The sequence below is a fragment of the Acyrthosiphon pisum genome, chromosome A1 (assembly GCF_005508785.2).
Source record: "Acyrthosiphon pisum isolate AL4f chromosome A1, pea_aphid_22Mar2018_4r6ur, whole genome shotgun sequence".
Lineage (NCBI taxonomy): Eukaryota > Metazoa > Arthropoda > Insecta > Hemiptera > Aphididae > Acyrthosiphon > Acyrthosiphon pisum.
Genome location: NC_042494.1, coordinates 111,652,415 through 111,672,404, shown reverse-complemented (window position 1 = coordinate 111,672,404; position 19,990 = coordinate 111,652,415). Strand labels below are relative to the sequence as shown.

General features: G+C 31.7%; 1 protein-coding gene across 4 annotated transcripts in view; it reads right to left on the bottom strand.

The window, feature by feature from the left end:
• Positions 1-171: 171 nt before the first annotated feature.
• LOC100160368 (spectrin beta chain) overlaps positions 172-19,990 on the bottom strand; it is a 28,678-nt gene continuing 8,859 nt past the window's right edge. Inside the window, exons 2-30 of one of the 4 annotated variants that reach the window (XM_003240825.4) lie at positions 14,363-14,534; positions 13,997-14,148; positions 13,752-13,925; positions 12,770-13,636; positions 12,519-12,682; positions 11,918-12,461; positions 11,656-11,856; positions 9,944-10,063; positions 9,629-9,877; positions 9,365-9,556; positions 9,115-9,303; positions 8,857-9,021; positions 8,559-8,798; positions 8,283-8,495; positions 7,224-8,216; positions 6,933-7,133; positions 6,429-6,842; positions 6,162-6,356; positions 5,674-6,098; positions 5,469-5,607; positions 5,308-5,392; positions 5,151-5,242; positions 4,987-5,091; positions 4,814-4,923; positions 4,670-4,728; positions 3,469-3,558; positions 3,127-3,279; positions 2,814-2,907; positions 172-1,728 (exon numbers count right to left, since the gene is read on the bottom strand). In XM_003240825.4, coding sequence (XP_003240873.1) covers positions 1,356-1,728; positions 2,814-2,907; positions 3,127-3,279; positions 3,469-3,558; positions 4,670-4,728; positions 4,814-4,923; positions 4,987-5,091; positions 5,151-5,242; positions 5,308-5,392; positions 5,469-5,607; positions 5,674-6,098; positions 6,162-6,356; positions 6,429-6,842; positions 6,933-7,133; positions 7,224-8,216; positions 8,283-8,495; positions 8,559-8,798; positions 8,857-9,021; positions 9,115-9,303; positions 9,365-9,556; positions 9,629-9,877; positions 9,944-10,063; positions 11,656-11,856; positions 11,918-12,461; positions 12,519-12,682; positions 12,770-13,636; positions 13,752-13,925; positions 13,997-14,148; positions 14,363-14,501 — 7,137 coding nt within the window. In that variant the 5' untranslated portion in view covers positions 14,502-14,534 and the 3' untranslated portion in view covers positions 172-1,355. Of the gene's footprint in view, positions 1,729-2,813; positions 2,908-3,126; positions 3,280-3,468; positions 3,559-3,802; positions 3,869-4,669; positions 4,729-4,813; positions 4,924-4,986; positions 5,092-5,150; positions 5,243-5,307; positions 5,393-5,468; positions 5,608-5,673; positions 6,099-6,161; positions 6,357-6,428; positions 6,843-6,932; positions 7,134-7,223; positions 8,217-8,282; positions 8,496-8,558; positions 8,799-8,856; positions 9,022-9,114; positions 9,304-9,364; positions 9,557-9,628; positions 9,878-9,943; positions 10,064-11,655; positions 11,857-11,917; positions 12,462-12,518; positions 12,683-12,769; positions 13,637-13,751; positions 13,926-13,996; positions 14,149-14,362; positions 14,535-19,990 lie in introns of all 4 variants that reach the window. The other 3 variants (XM_008191528.3, XM_008191527.3, XM_001950060.5) reach the window with 3 other exon arrangements.

Genomic DNA, 19,990 nt, shown 5'->3' with positions numbered 1-19,990 from the left:
TCGTTGAAGATAGTTTTATTATATCCACTAAACAAATGATTTTTTTTTTTTAAGCAAAGTTAAATATATTATTTCTTTTAATTACATAAACATTGAAAGTATCCATAGGTATATATTTCTACCTAAATCCACACATATATATAAATCTATATAGTATATATATATAATATATTGTTAACTCATCATTTATCTTTTCATTTCCATCTCATAAAAATTAACAATTTTTTTTCTCATAGCACAAAATAAAAATAGCGTAGAGGAACCAAACGCCGGATAGTAGAATAATATATATTTATAGAAATTTTTTTTGAATATATATATTATTTAAAAATAAATATAGCAAAATCGTATTAAAATGTACACTTTAAAGCCTTAGAGGTAACTAAAAATGGTGTGATTTCTATAAGAAAATTTCTTTTCCGGTAATTTTAATAAATAAAGTTATTTTAAAAATTATATTTATATATAAATAGTTATTATTATTATATATATATATATAAATTAATTAATAAAAATTCTTAAAAATTCTAAAATTGCTCTAAATATATTTTATTCATTAATATTTATCGACCAGGCATATTGTTTTTTAAATTTATAACAAAAATAATACTTTAATATGAACAACGTGTCAATTAAATATTATAGCTTAAAAGATTTTTTAATAAATAAATTAGATATTAAACGGGTGTAAATAGGCGTTAAAAAAAATAAATAAATAAAAATACAGTAAATAAATAAAACATCTCTAGGATCTAAAATAAATAAAAAAAAAAAAAAACTAAACATTCATGTAGGTATTGTTTTGGTTAATATTGGTATACACATAGAATAGATATATATATATAAAATAATAATAATAATAAAACGTTTGTGAGAAGTGAAAAAAAAAACCTAACGCTGTCGGGAGCTGCCTCTTTTGGAGTACATAATATATATATATATACTTTTTTATTTTCAAAGCGAGTATAAAGGAATAAAATATAATATATATTATATAGTATAATTCTTATTATTATAGCTGTCGTCGATGATGATAATACAATAAAAGGCAGGTTAAAAGTAAACACACACGAACGGCGTTGAAACGAAATAAAAATATAATTAAAATAAAATAAGAGACTCGCGCGCGCGGCGTGAGGAGAAGACAATATTAAAATACGACGAGAGTCGTCGGAGGCGGAGTGTGTGTGTGGGTGTGTGTGAAGTGAGTGCGTGTTCGGGAGTCGGGTCGTGAAATAAAAAATACGATCGCGCAAACGACACCGATTTTTGGGTTGGGGGGAGGGGATGATAGTTGATGGGATCTTGTATGGTCCGCCTATGACGGTCTATATCTCGGCTGTCACCGATCACACTCACACCTTCTTCAGCGTGAAGAAGCTGCGGCGCTTGGGTTCGTCGCGTTTGTCACCGACCGCGGGCAGCGTCTGGGACCGGGACTGCGTACCGGCCGCGTCCTGTTCGCACACGTTCTTCAGCGTGCTCACCCACTGGCGCATCTCGGCGTCGTTGCGCGCCTGGAACAGGAACTCGGCCCCGCTGGCCAGCTTGGCGCGCAACACGAACTTCTTCTTGGTGTAGTCGGTGGCCACGTCGGCAGTGCCGCCATGCAGGTCGATGGGCGCCTCGCCCTTGAAATACGTCTCCGGCGACGTCTTGGCTGCCTTGGCGTCCTTGTAGAACGCCAAGCTAGTGCCCTGCACGCATACGAACACCTTGTCCCAAGACCTACGCAGGAAATCAGAACAATATGATTAATGTTATACTTTTATACGTTATTAGGAGGATTCCGAGGGCCTATGGGTACCTATATTATAATTGCAATATAATTTACATAACACATAGTTTTAAAAAAAATGTTAAAATATAATTCTCGCTATATTATTGTTGTACAATTATATTATTATTACCAATTATCATAATCACGACTTAGTATTATTGCAGAGATATTTTAGGGGTTGGAAGGGGTGAATATTATATATTTTAAGTGAATTGCGTGGCCTTCATACTGCTTAAAATATTCATAAAACAATAAGCAAAGAAGAATGAGATTAAATATTATAAAACAAAAAGATTTACCATTTAATACATTTTATGATAATAATATATGTATAAATATATAATTAAAACTGTACAACAAATTAGTCCAGCCATTGAGAATTGTAGGGGAAGTCAAGAGACGTATTTATACACCTAAAGTTGTGATGCCATCCTTATTACCTCCGCCCCTTAAGAAATTGTGTCAATGAAAATAATTTTTTTATTTACAAGAAGTTAAAAAAAAAAAACAAACCCTCAAGATTGAATGTACACATGTAAAATATTTAGGTTTCTTCATAATAAAATAATTGTTTAATTTAATAACTTTGGAATTAATAACAAGAACATATTTTTTTTCTAAGACTAGTTTCTCAGAAGTTGCATCATTTAGTTTTATTTATCTGTCATTAATTTTATGTTATTATTTTATAGTATTAAAAATTATTAGATTGTATCGACCAGTCCAAAACAACGAGAACGGCTTTAACAACGGCTATAGAACATAAACCACAACAAAAATACAAATAATATAGTAATAACAAAGTAAAAAAACATTTCGAGCGATACGCAGCAGCTGTTGCCTGTTGATGTGTTATCCATATAACAAGATTATAAAAAACCAATTTTATATTAGCTACAGGGTCGTAACCAACCATAGCACCGCTGGCAAAAAATTAAATTTGTGCCCTAAATTATTTCATATATGTAAATAGTAAAAATGTCTAATGTTCCGCGCATAAACTAAAATTAAAACAACAGTGTGCATTTCTTACCTGTTGGATGCTTTTTTCGTGGTAGATTCCCATTCGTGTTTCCTGTTGAGTATTCCTTCTAGAATTTCACCATCAGCTTCGGTGGCTGATTGATCTGTAACAACGATCAATGGGCCACAATTAAAACAAACATAATGGATGGACACCATAGGCTGCATATTCCCTTGTCTGCGTATAAACCCCTCCCCCCACAACATGCTAGTCGTTGTATATAATAGGTTGTAGGTAAGTTCATGACCATGCACAAGACTTACAATCAAGCAAGTATACATATGACGAATATCTCCGCCTCATGTTTTATAGACTACGATACCTGAAGTTGGTTCAACGATGGCCTCGTCGTCACTAGCTGACACAGCGGACAACGGGCTCTTTTGCGGTGATTTTTTCCACCGGAAACTGCGGAATGGTGACTTTGAGCGCGACCTGTCCTTGTTGCGGTCTTTGACTAATTGACTTCGCGAAGCTACGTTTTCAAAATACACACACAAACAGAAATACTTTTACAAAACAAGCAAACTAAAAAATAATTGTCATCGCACATCGTATCATGTTAGAACATGAGAAAGCACGACACATGCTATGATAAATGTCGAAAATTAAAAAAAATAAATATAATTTATGAAAGCAAGCTTAAGATAGCTGAAATACTTACTTGAGGGCAACGTAGATGCGGATCTAGCGACCCCTGCAGGCGCGGCGGGACTGGCAATGCTCTTCCTACTCGATGCAGAGCTGTCATGCACTACAAATGTTAATAACAAACACTTTCAATTCAACTTCATGCCAGAAAAAAAATAAAAAGTAATCGCTATAACTACAATTCGAATTATTATAGCAAGTCATGCGATAGTATAGCGCCGTTCTATATAATATACACATAGTAAATTTTAACAAAGTTAAGTAAAATGCATGCGAAATAATTTATAATAGAATAAAATAAATTTATTCAAAAAATATTATATTTGTTTTAAATTAAATGAACTGACCTGCGGTCGGTTTTTCGATGGGCGATGTCAGTGCGAGGTTAGTGGGTGGAGGTTTACGTATTGACGCTAATGTTAGATTTAGAGAACGCAAGCGTGCAAATAACAGAAAAAAACAATATGTTCATATTATACATGTGTCAATATTGTTTTTCGAATTTCAAGTTCCCTACCTAATATTTCAATTTATACAATACAACTATATCTTTTCCATGTAGAGTACAGATATTTTTTTAATTTAGTAACTTACAATGTTTAAATATCTCTATATATTTATACATTTACATGTTAAATTATGAAAACAAACAGATGCAAATATATTATTTTGTGTATTAATAATTTGCAATAGCTTTAAAACCATTATTGTGTTTATGTACATCACATCATTATTTGTTTGATCACATTTCCAAGGCATTAAAATATTAAATTACTAGATATTTATAAATAATAAATATATTACAATATCAAAAACCTTCAGTGCATAATTTATTAATTTATTATATTATAATACTTTTTTTTTTTTTTACAATATTTTACACTTTTTTCTTTTAACTATTTTCATCCACCAACATATTAGATAAAATATGTATATTGTTTAATGGTACTTAGATTAAAATGATTTATAAACATTTATAATTCATAAATCCATTTCATTGGACATTTATAAATTTAATAGTCTATAGTTATAAGCCATTAATTTTATATTATAAAATTAATGCCTATACTATGACTTTAAAATAGTAATAATAATCGTTATTTAGAAAATAATGCTTTAATTTGACTAAGCACCACCAAGCATTTTCACCACTTATTTTGCATGCATTATTATTATTGTAATTAAAAACTAAAACCACAAAAAAGCTAGCTTACCAGGACGACCTTCTCCATCTTTAGCTTGTTTTCCATCGGCTTCAGATGCTTCTTCCGCTCTATAAAATTTAAGGAAAATATAGACATTTTTTTTAATTAAAAATATATTTCTTGTAAAAATTGTACAAATAATTTTTAACATACGCAGCTTTTTCTGCTGCTTCAGCTTCTGCTTGAGCTGCTTGTTTAGCTAACTCTTCCTGGCGTTTTCGTTCTTCTTCTTCTTTTCTACGTTGAATTTCTTTTAATTCAAACTAAATGAACCACAACATTTAAAATAATATCATAAAAATTATTTATTTATTATTTATTCATACGGTTGTCAAACGTTCTAAAGCACAGAATCTTTCTTCTTGTGCTATGGCTGACTTTTCAAATGCTTCATGTCTTTTTATCAAATTTTCCACTTGATCAATAGTCATCTATTACAAAAACACCCATGGATAAGTTTTTATTGAAAATGTTTGTTAAATTAACTTACTCCTAATTCCAGACTCATGATGTATGGTTCTTGGGCCAATAACCATGCTTCGGCAACTGCAGCATCTCTGGCAAATTGATAAACTTCCAAAACTATAGTAAAATAGACATTTAGTATAGCAATAATATATAATATAATAATAGTAACAAAAACTAACTTAGTTGAAGATTTTCCCATCGTTCTTCCCACCTATTCAATAATGAATTTCTCTGGGTATTCAATAACATTAATTTATCTTTTATCTAAAATATTTTATAAATTTTAAACAGTTTATAAATGGGCGTTAAAGAATTTATTTAAATAAATTAAAGAATTTACTTCATTAGAAGCATAATGGTTTCTTGAAAGTAGTTCTTTTCCTAAAGAAATGCAAGCTGTGAAATTATCTTCTCTGGTGTCAATTTCTGCTTTTAAACTTTGGTGATTGTTCATCAATAATTCTACTCCACTAACATCCCTAAAAAAAATGTTGATAACAATTGTAATATATTACAATAAATTCTTAAAGTCAAGATCAAATTACCTAGGTTTTTCTGATGTGTTCATTTGTCTAACAACATCATCCATCCATACGGTTAATGTTCTGACCATATTGAAAAACTTGTGTAAATCACCAGTGTCGGATAATTTTTGTTTGCGCAGTTCACATTCTGATTGTAAAGCAGCCCAAGCATTCACAACTTCTGCTTCTCGACCAGTAATTTCTTTGGCTTTGTCTCCAGCATATGATGTTTGTAACCGAGCTGAATCCTCACTGATAGTTTGAACCTGAGTGCTAAGTGTGTGTAAATCTTGTAAGAAACTCTGGTGTTTACGTTGTAATGTATGGACAGAACCAGCATCACGACCAAGATCTTCAGACATTTCATGACTTTTCTCTGCAATACGACTAACCATATCCTTGCAATCGTGGAAGAATTTGTGTAGTTCTCGTGAAGCAACCAACATCTAAGGAAATAATATATTATATTAAGTACCTACCAAGTTTAAAACAATATATTAGTAGTTTACTTGTGTTCTAGTTTCGATAAGTTCTAGTAAATCTTGCCATTGTTCATTTAGACTGTCCTTCCATTCAGCAATAGTAGCTGAATCACTGTGCCCAATGTTGATAAGTTGATCAGCAATACCATTAACTGTTGCCACACGTTCACTACCTGTTGCCTCAGTATCATGAGCAAATTCCTTAAATCTTTCCCACAACAACTATAAAAAGATTTTTAAAATATCGTGCAATTAGTGACACACTTAAGAAAGTTTGGAAAATAAATAACTTACAGTGACATGGTCATAATCTTGACCAAGTTCGTGTGAACCAGCAACAATCTCACGCTCAGCAATCCATTGTTCTAAATCATCAACTTCACGGTGCAACATAAATAATTTCAAAGCTTCATCTAATTTAGCTCTACGTTCTCCAGCCAAATCCTTTAGTCCAGCATACAATTTATCTACTTGAGATTGTTTTACGGCTATTTGGTCACTTTCGGGATGCATTTCACTTGTGAGTTGACGAGCAGTTTCACCTAATTGTCTAATTGTATCGGCATAATTATCAACAGCTAATTCTAAGGATTCGTGTTTCTTTTTTAAGTTTTGCGCTGAAATCTGATCTTTTCCACGATCTTCAACCATCATATATAATTCTTGTTCACCCATCCAACTTTCTGCTTCGCTGGCGTCGAAGAAGTACTGTAAATGTATTTAAAAAAATTTTATATTTTAGATGTTGTTTAGCTTGAAATATTAAAAAATTAATTTTAATATGACTATCTCGCATACTTGTTGGGCCTTTTCGGATTGAAGTAACATTTTTCTACGATGTTCAACAGCTTGTTGAAGTTGTTGCCAGCGTTGAGTTAAATCGTGTATGAGGTCTGTGAATTGTGAAGCATCTTCATGTCCTTCATCAATTAACTTTTGGCCATTGCTACAGACAAGATTAATGCGGTGCTCGTGATTATCAATTTCATTACCTAAAGACTAAAATAAAATATTAAATAATGATTAATAAATTAAATAAATAATAAATGATAAAAATACTAGCAGTATCAAAGAAATCAATTTTCTTACTTGATTTTTCTTTTGTAACATGTTGACATTGAACAAACTATTTCCATATTCAGTTGATGTAGCCATTGGAGTCTTTTCAGCAATCCACAATTTTTCATCTTCAACGTCTCGTCTAAATTGGAATGCTTCTTTCTTTTTCTCCAACTGTCTTTGCCTTACTTTCAATGGTTCCTTAAGTTGTTCAAATCTTTCTTCCACTTTGGTCTTCTTTGGAATAATTGTTTCAACTTTCTCAGGGACGGTCTTTTTTAAGTATTCGGCTTGTGTTTCTAATTCAACAACTTGTTTAGCTTTTACAGCCATTTGGGTTTCAATCATCTGTTGTTTCTGCATAAGTATATTGACAGAAGCCAAATCAGTTCCAGTATCAGCCGCTTCAATCTGTTTTTCTAGGTCATCCATCCATGAATCAATATCTTCACAAGTCTGGTGTATGAGAACTTCTCTATTAGTGTCAAACAAACGTTCACCTTTTTCTTTAGTGGTCTTTTCGAGATCATCAAATTGACCTAACATTTCGGATATTTTTGGTTGAATTATTTGAGCCAATTCAGGTTTCTCTTTCATTAATTCCTCTCCTGATTGCTGTACCCTATCTAATCTATCTTTATTGGATGCAATTTCTGCTTCAAATGCTTGATGACGAGTCCATTTACTGTGTACTGTTTTAGCACTTCTGTATGTTTCATCCTGAGCTGTAAACTTCTTTTCTTGAATCCATTGTTGTAGTTCATCAGAATCTTGGAGAAACTGGTGAAGTTGTAATTGATCTTTAAGTTGATCCATAAGTTGTTGGGCTTTATCACGGTTTGCATCCCGTCGCTCATGTATGGAAGCTGCTTTCTTTTTAATTTTATCAGCTTCGAAATGGTCTTCATCCACAAGTTTATTAGCAAATTGAGTGACAGCATTAATTTTGTCTTCATTAGCTTCCATTGTCGTCATGAATGCTTCATTACGTTTTATCAAGTTTTCAGCATGTTCAAGATTGGACTAAAAAAAATTAAAATATTATTAATTTTTATTATTTCTTAATCATAGAGAAGATTTTTTACTTACTGGGACTTCATCTTTAGATAGAGCATGTTCTTGTTGAGAAAGTAATACTTCAGCTTGACGAGCGTCACGGTTAAACATTTGCAGATTAAGTGACTTGGAAAGAAGTTGTTGTCTATTCTCCCACATCTTGTGCAATTCTTGCCATCCATCACGCAAAGCCTTGAGCCTCTCTCGCAAGAACATATATTGAGGATCGTCTTGTGTTCCAGGTTCCTAAACAAGAAATTATGCATCTCTCATTCTTAATACATTTGATAACTAAATAGTTGTACTTACAGCTGTAACTTTTTCTCCATATTCCATCATTTGAGTATAGTCAGCAGTGTAGTTATCAATTTCTTCACGGATTGCTTGATGTTGGGAGAGAAGTTTCTCAGCATCTGATAATGAAGAAGGAATATCTTCTGAAGCAACATCAGTTTGAGTTTTAGTCAACCAAGCTTGGAAGTGGTCTAAGTCTCGTAGGAAACGATGAAGGTCACCAGCTTCTTCTAGTTTTGAATCTCGTTCTTTCAACTGAGAAATTATAACAAATAAATTATATTCAATTAAAATAAGAAGTTTATTTTCTTACCATTTGTGTTAGTTCTTCCCAATCTTTTTGGATTGTTTCTATTCTTTCTCGGATTACGGCTGCTTCTTCTGGATGTTCTTTTTCATTAATTTGTGCTTCAGATTCTAATGAGTCTAATTTGGCTTGAATGGCAGCTAAATCTCTTTCCATGCCAGATAAACGACGCTGTGAAAAATAATGTAAATAATTATGATATAATATAAAATTAATGAACATATTACTTTGTATACAGTAGTTAAAAGTATAAACTTATTTTACCTGCAATGTCATTATACCAGTAAGGTCCATTTCTAGACTGTCTGTTGATTGTAAAATTCTCTTTTTGTCTTCAATCCACGAAATAGTTTCTCTACATTCAATATGGAAAGTTTGTACACCATGAGCAGCATTAAGTTGTTCACGTTTGGCTTCAGCCTTATCTCGTAAATCAGCCCATTCATGATTCAACTATAAACAAATATATTTCAATTTATTTCTCAATAAAAACTTTACAAATTTTATGGCTTACATTGTTTTGTCTGTTAACAATTTCATCAGAGTTAGGATGTTCAACATGAAGTAATTGTCGTGCTAATTGATTCACAACAGCAACTCGTGATGCATTTGAATTCATTTCTTTATCAAAACCATCATAACGATGTTTCATTATTTCAACGTCTTCTATGTCCTTTCCAGGGCTCATGGTTTCCAACATACGGTTCTTAAGTTTGAAAATAATATGTTAGGTATAAAATTATAAGTTAAGAAATAATTTTTTTCTTTTTAAAATTACCTTTTCTCCAATCCATTGTTGTACAGCATCAGCTTCACTGAAAAGCTTGTACAAAGAAAGAGCATCCAAAAGTCTCTGGTGTCGAAGTTTAGCTAATTCAACCAATTCTTTATAGCGTTTATCAATTGATGACATACGCTCATTCACTTCTGGTCCACTTGTTGGTGCACCTGGTTCAGCACTTAATTGATTGGCTTGAGAACGTAATGCTTCAACAGTTTGTGAGTAGGATTTTAGTTCTTCACTAACCTATGAATAGTAAAAATTATAATATAGAAGAAGTTTCACAATAAATATAAAATAAATAATAAATACTTCTTTGTGTTTCTTTAACAATGATTGGACATTAGCTTCATCCCGGCCAACATCTTCAGAAGATACTAGTCTCAAAGTATCTAACATCCAAATGTCAACATCATCAGCATCAGCAAACCACTATTTTAAAATTACATACAATTTAAATTGTGGTAACAAAAATTTTGAAGATGAACTCTAAAAAAAATCTTAATAACTTAGGTAAAATAATGATCATAACAATTAATTGTTGCTCATAAATCATAATTAGAGTTTAGAACTTATTACACCTATTCGCACAAATATTTTATAAATATGCATGTAAATGCCAAATGCTCAATTATTACCAACAATTTTAATGTATGATTACCTAAATAAAATTGCAAGATTTTTATCATTGAACATTATCAAATATTATTCATTATTAATTATTAAGCTTTGGACTCATTGCACTAAAAAAGTTCAAAATGAAAATGCAAATATGGAGCTAAAATTATAAGTGGAAAAACGCATGAAAACGGTATGTTTGTAAGTGAAAATATGCTTTAATAGATTAATATATTAAGGGGGCTGGAGCGTGATTCATTTTTGGTCGAAAACATAGCTCACGACTTCAATCACTACGCCCAATATAATGTTCCGATATTAATTTTGAGAGCAAATTTGAATTTTTCACTAAATTATCTATGCTTTGACAATTTCATTTTTCTGATTTTTATTTTTTTTACTTAGAAATTCACTAACAAAAAGAGTAAAAATAGATCATATTCATAATTCAAATTTAAATACATTGATATAGAATATGAAAAATGTACGACAGTTAAAGCATAGTAAATTTCAAGGAGAATTCAAATCTGCTTTCAAAATTAAAATCGGAACATCCTACTGAGCACTACGCTTGAAGTCAGAGGTAGTATTTTTTGAAAAAAAATGTTTGTCATTTTATAAAGCAATATGTGTTGACATGTGCATGCGCGTAGGTAAAATTACAGACATACATCCCAGTCACTATGATGCCCCTATAAAACGTGATCAGTACTACGAATTACGTACACTAATGTTCATTTACTTTCAACACAGAGACAAGACCCAGATAAACAGAAATATAAAATGCCTAGTTTTTACTCCTTAGAGTTTATTACGCTCCAGCCCCCTTAAAAATATTGTTAAAATATGCAGTAATACTTGGTATTTAATTTTAAAAGTTCTAAGAACAAATCGACGCCTCCAACGAAAAAGGACGTGACTCACTTTTACGATTTTTTTTTTTTTTTTTTTCAATGCGGTGTTACTGTTTTTCTGGTTGTCCGGCGACGCTGATTGTTGTATTTAATCAAACAAAGACGTTGTGAACAATAAGATTGAGTTACTACCATCTTCGTCGGAAATCCAGTAACACCAGTAAAACCGCTTTGAATAAAAAAATAAAAAAATTGTAAAAGTGAGTTACGTCCTTTTTCGTTGGGGGCGTCGAAATGTATATTTAAATGAAGATATTTTACAATTGTCATAGAAAAACATACAAATGCAAGAAATCCCAAACCATAGTCATCATTAATTTAATTTGTCAAATTAATTTTAAAAGTAAATAAATATATTAAGGAGGAATTTAGTATTGTAATATAAAAACCAAGTCTGCTGATTCAAAATATATCCTTACTGTAGTTATTAGTATCCTATACATACTATAGATAATTCTTAGATACCCGCCATTAAAGAAACAATTAAATTACTTGGTGATAATCGACTGCATCTTCCAAACGCTTGCGTCTTTGTTTGGCCAAACTGATTAAATGTTCCCACATGGAATGTGTACTGGATACTCGTTCTTGTATGCGATCGGCACCAAAATGGTTGCTGTTAATTAAATCATCTCCAACTTTTACTACTTCAAGCAATTGACTTTCATGACTCTGTATTTCATTTTCAAGTGCCTAATAAATGAAAAATAATAATAAGTAATGATTTCTAAATATTAACAAGTATTCATATTACTTTATGTTTTGAAAGCAACAGATTAATAGTGGTCAAGTCATGACCAATATCTCCAGCAGAAACAATTTGTTCCTTTTCCTTAATCCAATTTTCTTCATCAGCCATATCCCAATAAAATTGCCATAATTTCCTGCTTTCTTCAAGACGAGCACGTCTTTCAACAGCCAATTTGACCAATTCACTATACGCGTCCTCAAGTTCTTGAACTCTTTCAATAATAACAGCTGGATCACAGGGTCTATAACCTTCTGTATTTTCTTCATCCAAGAAACGTTGGGAGTGTTGCACAACACTTTTCACTCTTTCTCCTAAAACATTAATGTCAGCTTCTACAAGGCTGTGCTTTTGAAGAAGATCTTCAACTCCCATCAAGTGTTTGCCATAATCATCAGACAAAAGTCTCATTTTCAATTCTTCCATAGAATCCAATATGTATAGCATTTCTTGGAAATTTTGCTGTAATTGTAATGATAACTCCAGACGGTGACGACGAGCTTTCAAGAGTTCAAGAAGATAGTTCCATAAACGAAGAACATTGTCTTTTCTAAAAAAATTATACGGTAAGTAATTGTTTAAAAATTGTATCCAAATTAAAATTTACCTTGCATTTATACGGACAATATCATGATAGTCCTCTGTTTCTAATTCTTGTGCAACTGTCACAACTGCTTCTACTCGTTCTTCATATGCAAATATATCTGTTTCGATAGCTTCGTGCTTTTTTGCTGCTGCTTCTACAGCTGCCAAATCCAAACCAAAATTATCCTGTAAGCATTATATAAGCATCAATTAATTTTTAATGTTTTTAAACATTAAATTCTATTTAGGATGTAAATTAATTTAAAAACCAACCTGAGAAACTAGCCGTTGATTTTCACTCAACCATGTCTCTCGCATGCTTGCTTTTCTATTGAATCGTTGAGCTAGCTGTTCAAGTTTTTCTTGTCTTATGATTTCTTCTCTTAATGCCAACTCCCTTTCATGTTCTGCTTTTTCTAATTGTTCCCAAGCCTTATTGATATCTGAAATCATTTTTCCTTCTTTGGGAGTGTATGGTTTTTGATTATTAGCTCTCATTTTAGACTGCAATGTGAAAAGCAAAACTTCCAAATTTCCTTTTTCGACAAATTTTGGGGGTTTCTCAACAGTCCTATAGTTGTTAAACTGTTGTAATTGCTGTTGAACACCATTCAAAGAATTCAAGAATTTTCTCTCTGCTAATGACTCTTTAGTCTGCTTGATCCATTGTAATAAATCACTAGTTAAACGTTCATATTCTTGGGCTGTACGTTCATTTTCCATAGCGATTCCAACAACCCGTCCAATTCTCTTTCCTTGAACCGTTTCTTGTTTCATTTTACTGAAGTAATGATAGTATGTAACAACATATGTAATAATTGATTTTTCATCCGGTTGTTCAACAAATACATCTTCAGCATCCAATAATTTTACAATTCCTAATTTGTCTTCGGCAGTGTTGAATGCGTTATTCAAGTTGTACATAGCATTAGTTTTGCTAAGTTTTTCGAATTGTACAAGGTCAGGGCGATGTTTGTGAATGATTGCATTAAATGCAAGACCATCTCGCCAGGAAGTGGTGAAGTTGCGAACATTGACATTGTGATAGCCAGCTGTTTTCATTTGGCACCACAAAAGTAGAGCATCCTTCGCAGATTTTGTCTCTTTATTGTCGGTTTCTTCAATGGTAATGTCTTGAATCTAAAATTAAATTAAAATTATATTTTTCAAATATATATTACATTATAAAAAAAAAAATATATTTTCTATCAGTATAATATTAAATTAAATAGTGAAAATTATAGTTAGTACATACTTGGAATCTAAGAATAATTGTCCATATAAGACCCAACGAAAGTCTTGGGTTTCCATCGACAATGTCATGGGATCCCATGTTTTCTAAATGTACTCTCTGATCTTTTAGAAATTGCAAAGCTTTGTCTACATTTTCTAAACAATGTATTCTCATTTTTCCCTTGGTAGGTTTTGGCTGTATACAAATAATCATGTTAAAAATATAATAACAAAAATGTTTATTTAAACTTCAAGTATAGCTGTTACCAATCGTTCTCCAGAAAGAACTTCCAATAGTTTTATAAGCATTTTGCCATCTCTGAGGTCTATGTATAAATCTCCGATTCGGGAATGCACCCGAACCAAGTGTGAATTTACCCATTTTTGAAACGTCTTTTTCTGGACACTTTCTCTTTCGTCTGAAAAACACAAATTCAACCACGTATAATGCAAAACCCCTGTCGGGAAGGGACAACATGAGTAATAATCTAGAGTTGAGGGGTGACCGTACACTAAAAGGTTACTCTCTACTTTCTACGACCCCATTCAAAGACGCATGTTTGTACACGGAGAAATGTCCTTTCGTTTTTATTTCCTTACTAATTTCTGGAAAATAAAACAGGCAAAACTTACCGGCCAAAGCTTTAATTCTGGATCTTTCAAATAGTCTGGAAGAAGAGTTTCCACCGTCATATTCATAATCTTCAACAATACCGGTTCCGTCTTGCTGTATGGCCGGGTCCCACCGGACCACAGAGATATCTGTCGTCATGACAGCCAGACACCTCTATATAGTTTGTTATACCTGTAACATATAAAATGTAAAATGATTTAATTTGCATATTTAATACATATTAATATACAAAGAAAACTTATTAATAATAAATATATAATGTTATGACTTATGGTCATAAGTCAACACATAACACGCACAGTCACAAACTATTTATTTTAACCGACCTATAACCACTTCGAACGTTTTTGAAAATTTTTTTATTGCTTTTTTTCATTATTTGATATCGTTTTATTATTTTTAATGCTCTACTTTTTGAATGACAAGATTTATTTTTGATTTCATATTCTAAAGCAGAACATTGTTCGGAGTATTTCGATTTTTGATACATACCTAAATATAGAATTTTAAACGTGTAGTTAATTAGTTAAAACTTTAAATACTATTAAATAATAAGTAATAACTATAATAACTATAATTGCATACATGTTTAACTAAAATAATATTAAAAAAAATACACCAATAGTACTTAATACGCAAATCTCATATTATGACGTAATTATGAAAGAAAGATATTTTATTAGATTTTATAATTTAGAAAAAATTTTACAGTGGAAAATAATATAATCTTCAGTCTCGAAGTTAAGTCAATCACGTATTACTATTACCGGATATCCTATATATTATTATGGTCTACACATACAATTAAGACTGCGTGTCTGCGTACACGAGCGAGCACGCGCGCAAAATTTTAGAACATGGACTGAATCTCAGGCGTGCATTAAATTCAAACATAATATTATATCTATATCTATCGATCGCACAAAATATGACGTGGGACGCGCGTATCAATATAATATTAGGTATGTTTAATGTGTAATAAGTACTAACTAATAGCATACACGTTAACGTTTTATCTTGTACAACTAATTATATTTTTAATCACCGCTGTAACCACTCCAAAACACACGGTCTCAAGTTCAATTGAATCTTAATGTTTATATGAAACTGAATAGATACTTTAGGATTCAATGTCACACAAAGACAGAGTAATATCAAGTATTAAGAATCATATATAAAATCATTATAATATTTTGTTTTTGACATTAAAATTTCGTCTTCCCATTTATATATTATGATATATACGAATTACGATGAGACAATTAATAAAAATAAAAATTACTTTGCCCCACCCGTATAACAATATATTATGAAACCCGACTAAAATCAAGTAATACCACGTGAATGTACATAGAATATCGTACATAAGAATTGGTCAAAAAAATTCATGGTAGGAGTACTATATTATACTATATAACATTATGAGAGCAGTTACAAGGCAACGCACGAACAAAAATAGAATTCGGTAACCGCTTTTCAAAGCTGTTGAGAATATTTTTAAAATTGAAACACTCATTTCACACGGGATATGCTACTAAACGGATGCGTAGTCGAGGAAACGTGTATGTAACGCGAAGGAAGGGGCTAAAGGGGTTTTTTACAACTTATAATAATTTCATAAATTACAATAAATAATGTAGGTACCTAACACAATATTATACAGTGAACTTAATCTTGAAAGTACAACTATAAATATTTTTTTATCCAATAAAAATAGTATTTAAAATCAAACTGATTTAGTAGTGGTTAAAACATATTATTTTTTGATTTTATACTTTAGAAAATAATACAATACGTATAGTGAAATAATGAGGATAAAATGCTTTCTAAATGTATTTTTATTTTTATTTTTCGTAATTATGTTCAATTATTGTAAAATGAAAATAACAGTTACTATAACTATAATTCAAGTGGTAAAAATGTTGATTAAATACAATTGAGAACAATCAAATGTGACTAATAGTGACAGTACATTTTATACTTTGATAATTTTTTTTCATGCGAAATATGAATAAATATGTTAATTTTGTAATTGCAATTGTAAATTGTATATCTAATAATTCTTTGATTAATTAGTAATAGGTACGTTGAATATGAGAGTTTAATATTGCACAATACAAAACAACTTACTTAATAATGCACGTACCTTGGTATACATTTTTATTTTTATATGATCATTGAGTTTATTCTAAGTAAATTTTCATAGAAATTAAATAACAAATGTGTTTAACACATTTTTTATAATATGTACATAATATGATATAGTGCAGAATATTTTAGTGATTATAATATACAAAGTATCTACAATGAAAAAATCGGTGTCGATTTATTCTCACGGGACCACTAAACGTCATAGAATGAAAAACTTAAAATATTGTATAATATTGTTCAAACATTTCCAAAATAAATATTTAAAAAATGGTCCGAGGAAAAATGCAACGTAGGCGTTCTATTCACCAGCTGCGGTTAAATTGGAATAGATTAATTTTAAAACAGTCATAATAACACAATGGGGCCTGTGCCCTTCCAGTATACAATTTACACATTATATTATGAACATTGCTAGTTTTAAATCGGTACAGTTTGCGTGCTACTAGTCATCAGTCACTGGCATAGCAGCGCGTTTGGCCTGTAAAGTTAATAATAATAATAAAATTGTCGTATTTTATTTTGCTCTCTCTTGAAATGGACGTCACTGGGAAAATACTATACAACAAGAACAGCGAAACGTTTCCTTTGGGGGTATCGGCTGCGGCCATGATACTTATACAGAGCAATTGGCCCAGATTTTTTTTTATAATATCATCATTTTTTTCATTCTCTTCGTTCATTCGTCATCGTTCGAATAGAATCCAATAAAAAACACGTTCGTAATTCGCAATGCGCAAATTTCACACATAGGTACCTATATAAGTGAAAAAAAATAGCCGCTTGATCTTTGGCGTGAAAAAACTATACCATTAACAGTTAAAAAGTGTTCAGCTAAGAAAATAGTTATACTATTATATATTATAGGCAAATATTAGAGCATTTAGCTAACATGTAATCGAAATTATAGTTCAATAGTATTATAATAATATTATTACACTATTAAAATATGATGGCACAAGAAAGTTTGGAGTCATTATTATTATATTTTATATAATATGCAGCAAAATATGATTCATTGCCTGCACAATGCACATGCACTTAAATCCATTTTGCAAAGATATTTCGAACGAATATAAAAATATAATCACTATAGGTATACACGTCATTGTTTAGAAACCAGTTATGTGTGCAAATTGATCGAGCTAGTTGTAAAATGTGTACTTAATACGTCTGGCGTATTGTTTATTGTTAATTATACACTCCCGTGGTCCCATCGATGTTTTAAAACTTACATCGTAACCATCGTTGAACCACACGCTGTCAATGCGATTATCGTTATAGCGCTATTACGGTCCGAATGTATACAATTTTATAATAATATGTTCAATAACAATGTACAATTTGACATTGGTAAATATAATATATATACATATTATATAGTGTACCAGTATACAAAATAAAATTGAGTAAACCGTTGTTTAATCGGAAACGCACGAAGTCCAATACAGGTGAATAAGCCGTAAAGCGTACTATATGGAAATAAATAACACAATAACGAGATGATACGCCATACGCAAGCGTTAAAAAAATGAAATATGTATGCAAACCGTTTACTGATACCTACCCTTGTTACACGGTTATAAGATAACAATATTGTAATATTCCTATAAGATATAAGATAATAAAATATATAAGATGCACCACACACGGTTGTGCCACAATATAAAGATCATGGTCTTAGAGTATGACTCTTTATACTGTGGTTGTGCTACGTTTAATAACGTCGCCGCCGACGCATCACAGAGAATAAGAATTCGGCCGAATGCGGTCCGTGTTCAGAAACGGGTCAAACACCGTAAATTTACAATTTATTTATCCAGGGCAAGACCCTGTGGTGACCTGTCAAGGAAAACGCCGTTCTTCATTTAGGCGCCACACCCAAATAACGCGCAGCCGTATATAATCCATTTTAATGCATAAAATATATAATAATATTATTATATTGTTGGTTTTTGTATATACTGATAATACGAACTCGTTCACACCACTACTTTCTATAAGAAAATACTTTTAACTTTTAAGTTTTAAATAAAAAACCAACATGGAAAATAGAAACTGAAAGTTTAATCAGAATGTATACAGACATTTATAATCCCCAATATTTGATTCATGCTGCGAAATAAACACCCATAAATTATGATAATGCGGGTCGCACAAAATAATCAGTTACGTTTTGGTTTTGTTAGAGATTAGGCTGGGTAAAGAGGAAAATTCGGTCATCTTTGGTTAATTGCTGCGTATGGCGTGTCGTAAAAAATTCCTGAGTGAGTAGATAATAAAAACATAAAATAATAAAAACAATACGTGTTATAAAATTCGTTTAATCACGATATCTATAATTATTATAGTAGTATAATGCGTTGATAATGTCACGAGTAATAAAAAAAACCAAATTCTCGAGTCCTAAATCGTCTTGGGGTAAAATATTCTTGTAATAAGTATAACTGAATTAAAATACGAAGTGTTGACCGTCTACATTATGGTAAACTACTCACCGTTGAGAGTGCAGTAATTGTACCGTACTTGTTATTCGATGAACACTAGGCTTATAATTTGTTGGGTTTTAATTTTCTCCAACATTATTCTGCTAAAAAATACAATTTTCATTGGTGAAAAATCAGTCGAGTGCCACCAAAGAGACATAATATAGCATATATGAATATATGATATTGAACAAGAGTCCTCCTTTTTCCTTTCTAAACAAACAAAATTACGTGCGTCTAATTACTGCGCTATCGTCATCATCCCCGCCGCCTAGGTCCATTTCCCGCCCGACATCACGAACCACGCGTACACAGCGTCAGTAACGGTACCGACAGAACAATGTCACGCGTGAAATAAAGCAACGCAACGCGAGTACAGGTCGTTCAACTAAAACACACTGTATATACGAGCACGTTCACAATACAGTGACCGGCAGAGGTGACCCTCCTCTCACTTTTTCTCTAAAACACGCGTTATGTACACCGCGGTGGTTGTCATCGGATATTATTATAATAATATAATCGTTATAAGTTATAATACAAGTCGTAATAATGATGATAATAATAATAATAATAATAATTGTATTATATCTGCCTACATTATTTTCTACAGCCCAAACCATAATAATATAATATACACATACCTAATCGGCCTCCAAGTTCAACCACCGTGACACATTTTTCGTTATTATTTTTTTGATTTGTTTTTTGACGCCATCTAACACGCACCGAACAAAAGCGGTGGTTTTTCGTTTCCGTTTTGGAAACCACTGGCCTCGGAGAGACGGCGGCGTTACTTATCGATTTTACACACGCACAGAATTCCGTGCAAGCGGTTAATGGCGGCCCAACTCTATAGCGGTACGTATACATTATACATAATATACGGTGGCGGCAACGGTTTGTTTATAATATCCTAAAAATGAGCACCGGCGTTTCTAATGTGTGGGGGTACAGAGTTTTTTAGAATAATAATAATTTCCCGTTCACACG